This window comes from Populus alba, chromosome 14 (assembly GCF_005239225.2).
Source record: "Populus alba chromosome 14, ASM523922v2, whole genome shotgun sequence".
NCBI classification, from domain to species: Eukaryota; Viridiplantae; Streptophyta; class Magnoliopsida; order Malpighiales; family Salicaceae; genus Populus; species Populus alba.
In genome coordinates this window covers 13,268,760-13,282,794 of record NC_133297.1, presented here as the reverse complement: position 1 = coordinate 13,282,794, position 14,035 = coordinate 13,268,760, and the positions used below count along the sequence as shown (strand labels likewise).

Here is a 14,035-nt window from a genome sequence, read left to right as displayed (position 1 = left end):
TTGTTAACATAATGTTGGGAAGATGGATCTTTAGCAGGAAATAATTTGTATGGAAAGAAATTAACAGGAACGTGGGGGTTCTCTTGTGTGAAACATAGGGGAAAATGGACGAAGAAGAATCAGGAGGGGAGAATTTTCTTGGGAACTGGAAAAAAAAAAAAAAAAAAAAAACAATGATTTATAAAGGAAAATGGCGTTTGTCTTGCAAAAGCAATTTATTTTTTCTAGCTTTTTTTTTAAGAATTTATCATATGTATATTCTATTATTCATATGAGATTTTCAAATTAATTTATCGAAATGTGATTTATACATGATAATGAATTTATTAAGCATATATTAAGTTTTTTTAGTCACGCTTTTCTCATATAAATCACATTACTATTTTTAATTATTAATCTAAAAATATCTCCATAGAGATATGTTAAAAAATCAATATTTATTCAATGATAAAAAATAACTCAATTATATCATAATGAGAGATAGCTGTACAAATATCTCGTCAGGGACAAAAAACGATGTCGTAAATATACATACAAGATCGTCTTTGTCTGGAATCTGGCAAAGGATATGTAATTACATATTTAAATCTCTTGAACTTACGAAGAACTTATTAAATATATTAATTCCGCATCTCCTAATTATGCCAAGAAATTTGATAATATCTACCAATTATGTCAAGTGATCTACTGCCAATTTGCTTCGACTTAGAACTCCTGTTTTTTTATATATATATATAGAAAATGTTAAATCACTGAAGAAATCACAACTGTAATTAAGATAGCAAGTTAAAACCAAATGTCGATAGATTTTCTAAGACTCTGGCTACTGGATTAATATTTAATGGAAACGGAATAATTTTATCCTGCCGTTATACACGCCATAATATTGGAGGTTTGTATGAGGAGACGAGTAAGTGAGAGTATTTGTTTCTATGATTGTTTCTATTTTTGAAGCAAATCACATAAGCGAAACGTGTGGTTAAATGTAAAACATTATTTATTGTATGTAGGACTATGATTTATGTTTTAGCTGCAGGTTACCCGAAAGCAACATTCACTTGCTTCTCCGTCTTATATTCGTATTCATGCAAAGTGAATTAATTTATTTTATATGATTTATTTTAAAAAATCATTAGGAATTAGTACAGACTCAATAGTAAAAAAAAATTCATTTTTTAATTATAATTTACTCAAAAAATTAGTGTTTAATATTATTTAATAACACTACATAAATTAAAAAAAAAATCGCATGATGATATCATAGCATTTACAGAATTTAATCGCAATTTCAATTTTATTTCTGATATATTTTACCTTATTTTATTACACGCTAAAAAACTCCATGCAAAATTATAGTTTTTATCGAATGAATCTTCGTACGTGGTAGAATTGTAAATAAATTAATAGAACAATAAAAAAATATTTATATACAAAGTATTATTTATTTAATGATGTAATAGTAGTAGTTAAATATATAATATTTAAATTAAAAACTATCAATATTAATATATATATATTTTTTTAGTTATTTTATAACCTCAATTTAAAAATTATTTTTAAATAAACATATTAAATATTTTTTTTTCAAATTCAATTTTAATCATAATTTTAACCAAATATATATAAATATCAAACCAATCTTAACTAAAAATAATTTTTATAAACTAATTTTTTTTAATTCATAAGTACATTATCACAATATCATTATTATCAAACACATAAAATAAAAAGAAAAACACGGCCTTCCACGCTTTGTGCAGTTATGCTAGTGTTTTTTGGATTTCGTAACGAGTCACCAATCTGGAACAGACTTTAGGCCCATGAGAACTAGCCTAGAACTTTAGCCCAGGAAAAAGATAGGCCCGCCACCCCTATATTATTATGATTTTAATTTCGTAGACAGTTCAAAAGTGTGCTTTGGAAGAAAAAAATGATTTTATTTTATTTTAAATTAATTTTTTAAAATTATTTTATATTTTAATATTAAAAGTAAATTTTAAAAAATAAAAATTATATTAATTTAATATATTTTTAAATAAAAAATATTTTAAAAAATAATTTATAAAGCAACACCACATAACTTTATATTGGAGTGCTTGTACTCACCTGACGACAGCACAAATTCCCTCCAATAAAAAAACATTAAAATGAAAGGAAGAAACATTAAATACACGTTTGCTTTTTAATAATATAGTATTTTATGTTTATTTGTTTTTGTGTTTTAAAAATATTTTTAAAAAAATAAATTTTTTTTATGTTTTTATATAATTTTAATATGTTACTATCAAAAATAATTTAAAAAAATAATTAATGCTAAACATAATATAATATTATGGGAGAATGATATCCCTACTTCCAGTGTCCAGAATTAAAAACTTCTGTCGGTGACCCGCAACTAACCAGAATCTAGTCGCAATCACCTCGGACCTCTAAATATTTGAATATTAAATTGCCCATCTCCCTTGAATAAGAAATTAACATGCTTCAGTTGGCGGGGCTATTCTTATGTCGTTTTATTTCAAGGAGATTTTTTACAATTTCATGCGGCGGTGCCCTGTCATTTGATCGAGTTCGTGTGATTTTTAAATGCCTTGCCAGTGGGACTGGTGCATAGGGGTGGTTCGAAGGATCAGCGGTTCTTATTTCTTAATGCCGGCTGTCACGTACGGGAACACGTGTCATTTAAGATGTTTTTAGCTAGTACGATTTTACATATTATTTTTTAATTAATTTTCAAAATTATAAAAAAAATATTTTTAAAAAATATATTAAATCAACCATGAAATCAGTGGTTTGGTCACGACAAGTGCTTTTGTTACTGGGAAGGATTGGTATTTTTCCAAAAGCAGTCAATTTCAAGTGGGAAAGAAGAAATGTGACTTTAAAGGATATCCATGAAGAGAGATTTTGAAAAAGAACTGGCCAGATTATTTTGAAATACTGGGATTTTAAGTAGTAAAGAAGCAGGTAATTTACGGGCTATACCTGTAATCTTAAACAATTTAGCAAGCTTATTGTTTGATGGCTTGTATCTTCTGATTCCTTGGAGTTTTATGCTACACTCAGTTTTATCGTCTTGGGATAGTTATTATATTTTAACCAAGAATTCAGAGGTTTTTATTCCTGTTACATTAAAAAAAGCTAACTCCTGTACAGATTACCTTAGCAGTTAAGCACATATACGCCCGCCAACTGACAGGTTACGTTCCTTTTCTGTCAATTGTCACGTGATTTAAAAAAATATTTTTAAAAAAATTAAAATTTTTTTTTATTTTTAACAAATTAATATATTTTTTATTTTTTTTAGATAATTTTAATGTTTGATATAAAAATAATTTTTAAAAAATAAAAAATTATTATTTTAACATGTTTTTAAACATTTTTCTAGCTTTTATTTGCCATTGCTGCCACCGCGTCAGATTTTCTTCTGGTTAATGTGTCGTTTCGGACATCCAAATCCCATTTTAACGGCAATTGTTAGCTAGGAACACATAACTCAAAGCAGGTAATTTTCTTTATGCCTAACTTTCATGTCCTATGCAGAGGCTCCATGCGCGACCCGCTGTCTCTTCTCTTGCTAAGCATGTAATTTATGGCAAGAAGTTCGTTGGGAGTTGCTTTCTGCCCATTTTTTTATAGTTAGGGCCTTGCTTCAAGGCACGGTCCACCCTTTCCGCATTGACTTGTAGATAGAAAATTTGTCGAAGTATTTGTTTTGATGTTTCTTGTAGGATTATCTGGTTCGATGGTTCAAAGTGTGTGGTTTCTTGTATTTTTTAATGTTCTTGACTGATCTTGGGTTATGGAGTTTAATTAAGCAGTTAGTAAGAATTTTACGAGTTTTTAATTTGCTTTTAAAACTAATAAATATAGATTCCGGGGGTACAATATGGTTTGAGAATACCATGGAGACATTAAAAAAAAGGAGCCAAAAATTCATCCACAAGCTGGAAGACAAGAGGCGCCTCCTTGGCTACAAGACCCATAATTTTGGCGAGCAGTATCGCCTGCGGAAAACATACATACCTAATCCCTTGGCAAGACCCGTTGATTTTCTCACCTGGAAGACTAAAAAGCTTGTAATTTACTATCCAAGAATTGGTCAAAGGGAAAGTTTTGACGTGTCAAGATTAGGTAACAATAATTGCAAATCATTTAGATAGCGTCTGATAAATATGGTTGTACCAAAGTTTTAAAAAAAAATAATTTTAAAAAAATATTAAAACTTTTATATATTTTGATCCTTTTAATGTTTGATTTAAAAATAATTTTTAAAAAATAAAAAATATATTATTTTGATATATTTTAACATACAAAAAAAAATATATTTTTAATGTGTATGTATATATAAAAAAAAAGGTAATTAAGACCCCAATTATACCAAAAGATAATTTGGCCAAATTATTAATTTTTTGAAAAAATTCCAAAAAATCTTTTCACCTAATGTAAATGGGATAATTCATCCGGACCATGATTACCTCTTACATCACTGGTCAGTTGATCTACTTTTAAAATAAGGTTTTAGCACTTATTTGGCACGTGAAACTACACAGTTGCATCCACTTACATGTGTTATGGTGGTGTCTAGTATTGCAATTTCAATTGTATTTTTTTTAAAATAAAATTAATTTATTTTAGATTTTTTTCTTGTTTGATTTATCAATATTAAAAAAAATTAAAAATAAAAAAAAATTATTTTAATATAATTTTAAATAAAAACACACCTTAACCATCAGCATTTATGTGACACATCGCGTGGCAGACCAATAGTTAATAGGCTTGTTAAGTATAATCAAGTAGCACTGAATATTATATAGTTGCAACTCGCAATTTGGGGAAGATGCGGACCTACACCTAACCTCACTGGGACCCATCCTTCACCCGTATCTCTCACCAACGTTCGGTGCATTTTGCTGTTGCTTTTCAAATGTTTTGTGACTCATTCTAAAGCTTTTTTTGTTTGTGTATTTTAAAAATAATTTTTAAAAAATATTAAAATATTTTTGATATTTTTAAATTATTTTGATATGGTGGTATTAAAATAATTTTTAAAAAATAAAAAATATTATTTTAATATACTTTTGAATAAAATTCTTTAAAAATCAATTTCAACCGAATTTTTTTCAGGTATTGTTTATTTAGCTCCTTGTCCCTATCACTAGCTCCTAGCTGAAATATCCTTTTCTTGTTTACAGTAAAAACTTCTTGTTTTTTTTTTATCCTTTTCTTTTTGCACGTTCCATGTCTGACTTATGTTCCGCCGTCCATATTTAGTTTTATTATTATTATTATTAAGAAGAATAACTTTTTTCTATGTATAATTAAAAAGAAAATCACAGCTTGAGTGAATATAATCTCATTGGCTTTTTTTTATTATTTCCTTTTGGATTGAGTTTTAGAAGTCTTGGTCTTCGAATTCGTAATCACAGCACAAAAATTCAACACCAAATTTAAAAGATATAATACTGTTTCGAAGTATAATTGTATTTAATTTTTAAAGTGTTTTTTACTCGTAAATATATTAAAATAATATTTTTTTTAAAAAAAAATTTTATTTTTAATATCAGTACATCAAAATAATCTAAAAATTTCAAAAAATATTAATTTGAAAAAAAAAATTCAATTTTTTTTAAAACACTTTTAAAAGTAAAAACAAATAGGATTATAAGTAATTCTTGTTGGTCAATGTATTTCATTTTAATTTATTTTTTATAATGTCATGTTGTTCCAACTACATGAATTTAATTATTCACGCACGAATAAATTAAATTGTAGCTTTGAATTGGTTTGTAATTGACAGTATGATGTTTTAGGTTAATTAACTATTTTGTAAGATAGGAGTCGTTGATTGACCCAACTATAAATTTCTTTGGCTATACCACTGTCCGTCTTTCACGGGAAAAATATTTGTGCAATCTAGAAGAGTGGTTAAAAAAACAATTATACATGAAGGCCAATAATTATTAATAAATAAATTAATCTACGATGAATTCGTGAAAAACTCTAGGATGAATTTGGATTTTCGAATATTATTTTCCACCTTGTAATCCGCAAACATTACCAAAAGAATAACTCTTTTTATAAAAAATTTGATATAATAAATCGCAGACTATGTTTTTTAAAGACAGAACATTGTTTGAAAAATAAAATGAGCAAGGTATTTTCTTTCTTCTTTCTTTTTTTCTTTAACTTCTAACATAAAAGGAATACCCTTGTGTATTTATAGCATGTTTATTTTTATATTTAAAAAGTATTTAAAAAATATATTTTTATTTTTTATTTTTTTCAAATTATTTTTTTATGTTTCTATATTGTTTTGATATATCAATGTCAAAAATTATTTGTTTATATTTTCATATTATTTTGATATATCATTGTTAAAAAATATTTTTTTTATGTTTTCGGATTGTTTTTCAATCCATTCAATGTTTTGTGATATTTTTAAATATCTTAAAGGAATGACAAGCAATGTCATTGTTTTCTATTTAAAAAAAAACAAAACTGTATCCAATAAAAAAAAACACCGAAAAACCCAAACACTAATAATCCAGTTTTAAAATGGTAAAATAAAAAAATATATATCAAACAAACAAAAAAAACACACATAGCAAACTCAAAAGTATTTGCCAAACTCTACAAGTTGAATCAAGCTGACTAAATAACTAAGTAAAAGACAAAATGAAAAAAAATACAAAGCTCGGTTTTAAAAGCAACTTAGTGTTGAATGAAAAAGAATCTTGATTAGTAAATCTCAATTTCCAATAAATCTAATGTTTAAGGATGAAATCACTCAACAACCCGTGCCAGACCATTTTCACGCCATCAAGTAAGCTTGTGTTTAGACGCCGTAGTAAGTCACACATGCCATCAGAATACAATGACCTACCATTACAAGTTAGCGTATACAATGCACGCACTAACAAAGTTGTTGTGTCTGTCTATCATAGTCCATCGTATTTATTTTACGTTCATTTTTGGTCCATAATTGTTATTTATCAATATAATTTTATTTTATTTTATTTTACCAGACCAAAGATCAATTGAGCGTCATAATCTTCCATCAACACTGCAAAAACCCCATATCTAGTCAGTCACAACAAAATACCAAGTCAAATCCTAAATAAATACATTGCAAAATGATCAAATTAAAAAAAAAAGGTTGAATGATTGGAAAAAAAAAAAACCCAACTCTCCGCCTAACTGTGTAAATTAGTCCCTGATTCTACATAAAAAATGACTGAACATTTGATATAGATTTAAATTCAATCACCATAGATCAAAATTTTTTAAATCAATAAAATTAAAAATTATTTCACCGAACTAAGTATCAATCAAGCAGGAAAATATTTTTTTTAATAATATGAGATTCCGAGTAAGAAACAAACTATTAATACTAATTTAAAATCAATACAACATTACAAAACCAAATAAAAATGATAAAAAAAAAAATCACGGGACCGATGTGAAAAAATCACAGGAATCAAAATAGAGAGGAATCGTGTTGTTATCCACATTGATTCCTCTCATTGGTCACAGTGAATCACCAAGTCATCTTATTTTTTTTTAACAATGATAATTTAAAATCCAACTTGGATTATCAGCAGGGCAAGCCGCCACCACTCGGTGCCTTTTCGATACACGTCAGACCGTCCGTTGTCAAAATAGCTTGAGTTTTCAAATGAACAGCGGAGATTAATGTGACATAGGATATAAAAAAATGAGATAAATAATTTTCGTCGACAACGAACGGCTAGTTTCTAATGGGATGGATACTGATCCTCCTTTTTTACTGATATATGAGAAAGAATTGTTTATTTTTGTATTTTAAAAATATTTTTTATATATACCCCACGTGATACTTTTTTTTACTTTAAATTAATTTTTTTATATTTTAAAATTATTTTAATATACCATATCAAAAATATTTTTTAAAAATAAAAAATATATTATTTTAAAACATTCTCAAATAAAAAATAACTTTCACATTTCCAAACACTTATAATTCTCCGGTGGACACGACACCTATTTTCAAAATTGCTTCGAGCTTTTTAAGGATATGGCTGGCACGTGGCTGCCATCTTCTGGACCACGTTATCAGAGGGGCGTTGATGTGGGGCTCTAAACATTTATATATACCACGTGATTGGTATCCGACGAGGAACCACACGATTATCAGAGAGGGTACATTTATATATACCCGTACGCAGAGAGCGTGGCCATGAAGAGAGGTGCGCAGTCACGGGATTATTAACACGCAGTCGGTTATGGCCGCCACCGGCCAAATGAATGAATAATCTCCATGTAACGGTAAGAGAGAAAAAGAAATAAGAAAAACCGGGTTAAAAAATACAACATGTATTAAGAACATTGGTTATATTTAGTATGATTTTGTAAATTAATTTAAATTATTTTTAATCTTTTGACATGTAAACAAATTCTAAATATATTTGGTTATAAATAACTTTTAACTTAAATAAAGTTTATGAAATTGATTTAAAATATTTATTTTATAAAAAAATAAAATTTTTTTACTTATATTTTTTTTTGTTTAGAAAAATTGTTTTATACCATTTTTATCAACACACGCTTCTACCTTAAAATTATTTCAACTTATTTTTATTATGAAATATTTATAAAAAAACAGTATTTTAAATCACAAGTCAATATCGAATATGATTGAGTTTTAACAGATGGTACAACAATTAAGAACTGTCAACAAGGCACAATTAGGATTTGATTGCACTCTATTGCCAGAACGACCTAAAAATATGTTGATGTGATTTAGGTAAAATTTTTATTTTAAATTATATTTTAAATTTTTCATTTAAAATAAAAAAATTTTAAAATATTTTTAAAACACAAAAATAAAAAGTTTCATAATCAACATCATATTCAACTAGTATAATTTATTTAAGTCTTGATGTCAAGGAAAGATCCCAGTCTCTACTTGATGGTTCGATTTGAAAATGGTGTCGAGTACCGTCTGCGAGGCACAATTAATTGAGTACTTTGAATTTAAGGGATCGGAGCCTTCAAGTGATCACCGGAGGCCCCAAGTGGAGAATTTTTCAATGGGAGAAATGAGAATAAAAGGAAATAATCATTATTTAAATAAACGCTGCAAGAACACATCTGCCCCGCCAGGCAGCGCAGCAGCCCCCATCCAACTTTATTACCTACCCAGCAGGAGGATCTCAGTTCCTTAGGTCCTATGCCCCTTGCAAGTGGGAGTGGGACCCAATCCCACCAAAAAAAAAAAGGGCCAAAAATAGCAGTCACATACCGGTTAATCAAAATACTTATCGCTAAAAGGAGCTAAATATAAAAAATTAATATTTTAGTTTTTTTTGCTTGTTTTGCAAATTTTAAGAAAAAAATCAAATAAAAATGTTAAAATGTATTTTTTCTCACATAAATGCTATTTTCACACATCTCTTCAAAGATTCAAAACCAACAAAATAAAGCCACTAAAAAAATAAACCAATTAAATATAGCCATGTAGAAAAAAAATAACATCAAACTTATTAAAAAATAATAAAACACTTGTTTTTTTTATTCCAAGCTCTTCAAATAGTTTTTTTTATTGGAATAAATATAATAAAAAAACTATATTTATACTGTTTAAAATACTATTTTATTAATCTAACTTTTCAAAATAGCATTTTACATATCATTAAATCACTGTGTGTTGTTAGCACATACAGACACAATCTGTTTCAAAACTGTCCCAAGAAATAAAAAATCCCACCACTCCTAATGTCATATCCATATAACTAAAATACACCTGGGTGTACTCTAAGATAGATTCCCTTCCTTACCCTTTTCGAGTCTGGTTCAGACAGCCAAACTGACGGTTAAAGCCAGAAACACCAACCTCTTTCTCTTCAAGTCTCCACTCTAATTGCTATACGAGCACGAGATGATCCTCTTCTATTCTAGACAGCAAAAAGACAATATAGAAACCCCAAAACGACATCTTTCTGATCACTAGGATTTTAAAGGCAGAGCATGAAGAAAATGCTGCACCGTGAAGGAGAGGAAATGACAGACTCCGGTGACAGTACGGTGATTGTAGGAGTCAAGCTTGACTCAATGAGTAGAGAGTTGTTGACTTGGGCTTTAGTCAAAGTGGCTCAACCTGGAGATACTGTTATTGCTCTTCATGTTCTAGGTAGTAATGGTAAGTGAAACTTTGAACTTGAACTGATATTGTTTTTGGTTTTCTGTATTGGTGGTCTGATTTTGGTGATTTGGTGAAATAGAAATTGTGGACCGTGAAGGGAAATCTTCGCTTCTCTCGCTTGTTAAAGCCTTTGACCCTGTTCTTGCTGTTTATGAAGGTTTCTGTAACTTGAAACAGGTTGGTTTTTGGTTTATTACTTTACTTTAAACTTGTATTCTTTCATTTGCTATATATATGGCATGCGTGCTTTTGCTACTTAAAGTGATGTGATTTTATTGCCATCTGTTTGGTTGATGAGAAAATGCAAATTTTTTAGTAGATGTTCCTTGACAAGTTAGAAAAATTGGAGAGTTTGGGGGGGTTTTGATGGGATGTGTGTTGCAGGTGGATCTCAAGCTCAAGATATGCAGAGGTTCTTCAACTCGAAAAGTTTTAGTCAGGGAAGTAAAATCTTATGCAGCAACGAAGGTTATAGTTGGAGCTGCCAAGAATCATCCTTCAATTTGGTCATCAACATCCGTGGCCAAGTATTGTGCTAAAAAGCTACCAAAGGATTGTTCTGTTCTTGCTGTCAATAATGGGAAAGTCGTTTTTCAAAGGGAGCGCTCTCCAAATACTACTGGTAACTTTTTATTGTTTATTGGAGCTTTATCCCATTTTAATTTCTCTCTTATGGTTTTTTCCTCAATTTTCTTGGTACCGTAGCAAACAATTATGTAATTGTTTCAGGAACAAAAGATCATAGTAAGAGTTTGCTTAGTGTCGTTCACCGGACGATTTCCTCTGAGAAGAAATTCAGAGTATTGAATGAAAGTGGTGCCAATGGGGGCTCCAAGGATGATCAGGATAATGACCAGATTTTGGAGAAGGCCTTAATGAAAGCTCGTTCGAATAGTCTGGAAAGTATCATGAAAGAGAATTGCTCAGTTTGTGGGTCGGCTACGATATCTGCTGATGATTCCAGTAATGAATCTGCAGAAGCATCTTCCAGTGATAATGGAGGTGATGACAAGTCTTTAGCTCTAGTTCCGGTACCAAGGGTAGAGGAACCCACGAGCTCAGTTTCCACATTAATTAGACAAGTGCCTGAATTAAAACCTGGTTGGCCACTGCTCTGTCGTGCAGTTTTACCAGATCAAAAAGAATCAAACATATCTTTGGTAAGGCAGGTCTCTGTGGTTCAGTGGGATCAACTCTCATTATCCACTGTCAATTCCGATCATAAACAGGATGGTTCTGATAAGGGTGAAGATAAATTCAATTTAGATGGAGAAAGTGGTGCAATTGTTGCAGTTGGAATGGAGACAGCGACAGCCCCGCATAATCCGGACCACAATTCAAGAAGTCCACCAAAAGAATTGGAGGGTCTTCATGAGAAATACTCAGCAACTTGCAGATTGTTTCAGTACCAAGAACTTCTCTCAGCTACATCCAATTTCTTGGCTGGTCTGTTTCCTTGTACAAATAGAAATTCAAAGCAACTTCAGTTTGTTTTTTGCCCTCATGTGATTGATCCGATCTTTTTATTTTGTCTTTCAGAAAATTTGATTGGTAAAGGGGGCAGCAGTCAGGTTTATAAAGGTTGCCTTCCTGATGGCAAGGAACTTGCTGTGAAAATCTTAAAGCCATCTGAAGATGTGTTGAAGGAGTTTGTTCTGGAAATTGAGATCATCACTACCTTAAATCATAAGAACATCATTTCTCTCTCGGGGTTCTGTTTTGAGGACAAAAATCTTCTCTTAGTTTACGATTTCCTACCAAGAGGAAGTCTTGAAGAGAACCTTTATGGTAATTGTAAAAATTCTCTCTTGATCAAATAATAGTCAATCCATTAATTAGTTTCTATATAAACTGTTTTAATCTTTCCTGTTCTAATTTATTTAGGTAATAAGAAGGACCCACTTACATTTGGCTGGAATGAAAGATATAAGGTGGCTTTAGGAGTCGCAGAGGCCTTGGATTATCTTCATAGCTGCAGTGCTCAACCTGTGATCCACAGAGATGTTAAATCATCAAATATACTATTATCTGATGATTTTGAGCCACAGGTGATCGATGCATTTTCAACTCTTCATCTTCTCCTACAATAGTTTACTCTCTGGGCTTGTAAGTTCTGAAGCTTTCCTGGTATTCTCAGCTCTCTGATTTTGGACTTGCTAAATGGGAACCAACCTCTTCGTCTCATATAATCTGCACTGATGTTGCTGGAACTTTTGGGTATGTTATTTCTATTGCCACACCATTGATGTTACTATTAAGTTTTGTCTTTCTTGTCTTTTTATTTCAAAGAGTTAATATTATGATTTTGATTGTCTTGTGGATTTTAACTTTGATGAAATAAATAAAAATTTAATCCACTAGTTGGTTACTAAGAATAGATAATTGCTGCAGTTACTTGGCTCCTGAATACTTCATGTATGGCAAGGTTAACAAGAAGATTGATGTTTATGCATTTGGTGTTGTACTCCTTGAGCTTCTTTCGGGGAAAAAGCCAATAAGCAATGATCTTCCAAAGGGTCAAGAGAGCCTAGTTATGTGGGTATGTCCTTTGCTACTCGTTGAATTAACTTGGCACTGGATTTTTACATCTGAATTTTGTCACTGAAAATCACATGCATTTGCTCGTCTAGGCAAAACCGATCCTAAACGGTGGAAAGATTTCCCAATTGTTAGACTCAAGCTTGGGTGATAGCTATGATCTTGATCAGATGGAGAGGATGGTTTTAGCTGCCACTCTGTGTGTAAAACGTGCCCCCCGAGCTAGGCCTCAAATGAGCCTTGTAAGGCATTTCTGTATTCTCTTTGTTCATCATGATATGCCTGCTTATCTCTCACCACTCACAATGCATTATCTCAATCACAGCATCATTAGCTCCGAAGTGTACTTGTTAAGCATGAACGGTTTACCTGTTGCATTTCCTGGTGTCTTGTTCAAGAAAATAATTTGTTCATTTTTTTTGGTTCAATAAGGTTGTGAAGCTCCTCCAAGGTGACGCGGAAGCGACCAAGTGGGCAAGGTTGCAAGTTAACGTTGCAGAAGATTCTGACGTGTTGGATGATGAAGCATGCCCGCGTTCTAATCTCCTGTCCCACCTTAACCTTGCATTGCTTGATGTTGAGGATGATTTGCTCTCCTTGAGCAGCATTGAGCACAGTATATCACTGGAGGATTACCTGGCAGGTGGAGCCGCTCATCAAGCTTAGACTAACCAACACCATTACTGGCAGGTGAAATGCAAGTAGAACTTGTTCACTCCCTGCAATTCTTTTGTATATACATCCTTTTGGTTTTTACATTTCTTGTTCAGTTAGGTTTGTGTTCTTCTTTGGGTTGCTGACAGATGGGTTTTGGATGAGAGGCTGTTTGTGGTGTGCCCTCCTCCTTCCCTTTAGCGGTCATCATGTAGCCACCACTTGTTGGGACGGTTCTTTCCTTTTTACCTCAAAGCTGTCGGTGATTGATCTAAATGGATCAAGATTGTAATTTTTATAGTGGTTGATGATGATGATGATTTTACTGTAACACTGAACGTTTTCTGATAAAGTGAGACAGTGAGCACAAAAAAAGCCATTGCTCCTGGTGTCTTAAAAATGGTTAAATAGAATAAATTTTGATTAACATGCTTGTTTGTTCCCTGATTTGCTTGTGTTTGTATCTGCTGTCTAACCAGTCCAAACTAATTAGATCGATAGTCTTTTCTTCTGCGACTTTGTGGCTCACAAAATGCTTGCATGGTCCATCCATTTGGAACTTAATGACAAAATGCTCATATTGGATGGGTCCCTGAGAGTCTCTGCCATCCCTCTCCAGTGCCATTATGGTTGCATTACCTCGGTTATGTCCTTCCTTCA

General features: G+C 31.1%; 1 protein-coding gene across 2 annotated transcripts; it reads left to right on the top strand.

Moving 5' to 3' along the window:
- Positions 1–9,768: 9,768 nt before the first annotated feature.
- LOC118060935 (protein kinase STUNTED) lies at positions 9,769–13,802 on the top strand. 2 transcript variants are annotated; one of them, XM_035074293.2, is made up of 11 exons: positions 9,769–10,180; positions 10,263–10,360; positions 10,568–10,805; positions 10,913–11,629; positions 11,723–11,971; positions 12,068–12,231; positions 12,321–12,400; positions 12,575–12,722; positions 12,814–12,963; positions 13,154–13,411; positions 13,525–13,802. In XM_035074293.2, exons 1-10 carry the CDS (start codon positions 10,009–10,011, stop codon positions 13,385–13,387), a joined length of 2,250 nt encoding a protein of 749 aa, XP_034930184.1. In that variant the 5' UTR covers positions 9,769–10,008; the 3' UTR covers positions 13,388–13,411; positions 13,525–13,802. The 2 variants fall into 2 exon arrangements, with proteins under 2 accessions (XP_034930184.1, XP_073260306.1); XM_073404205.1 differs by having other exon boundaries at positions 9,770–10,180; positions 13,154–13,802.
- The last annotated feature ends 233 nt before the right edge of the window (positions 13,803–14,035 follow it).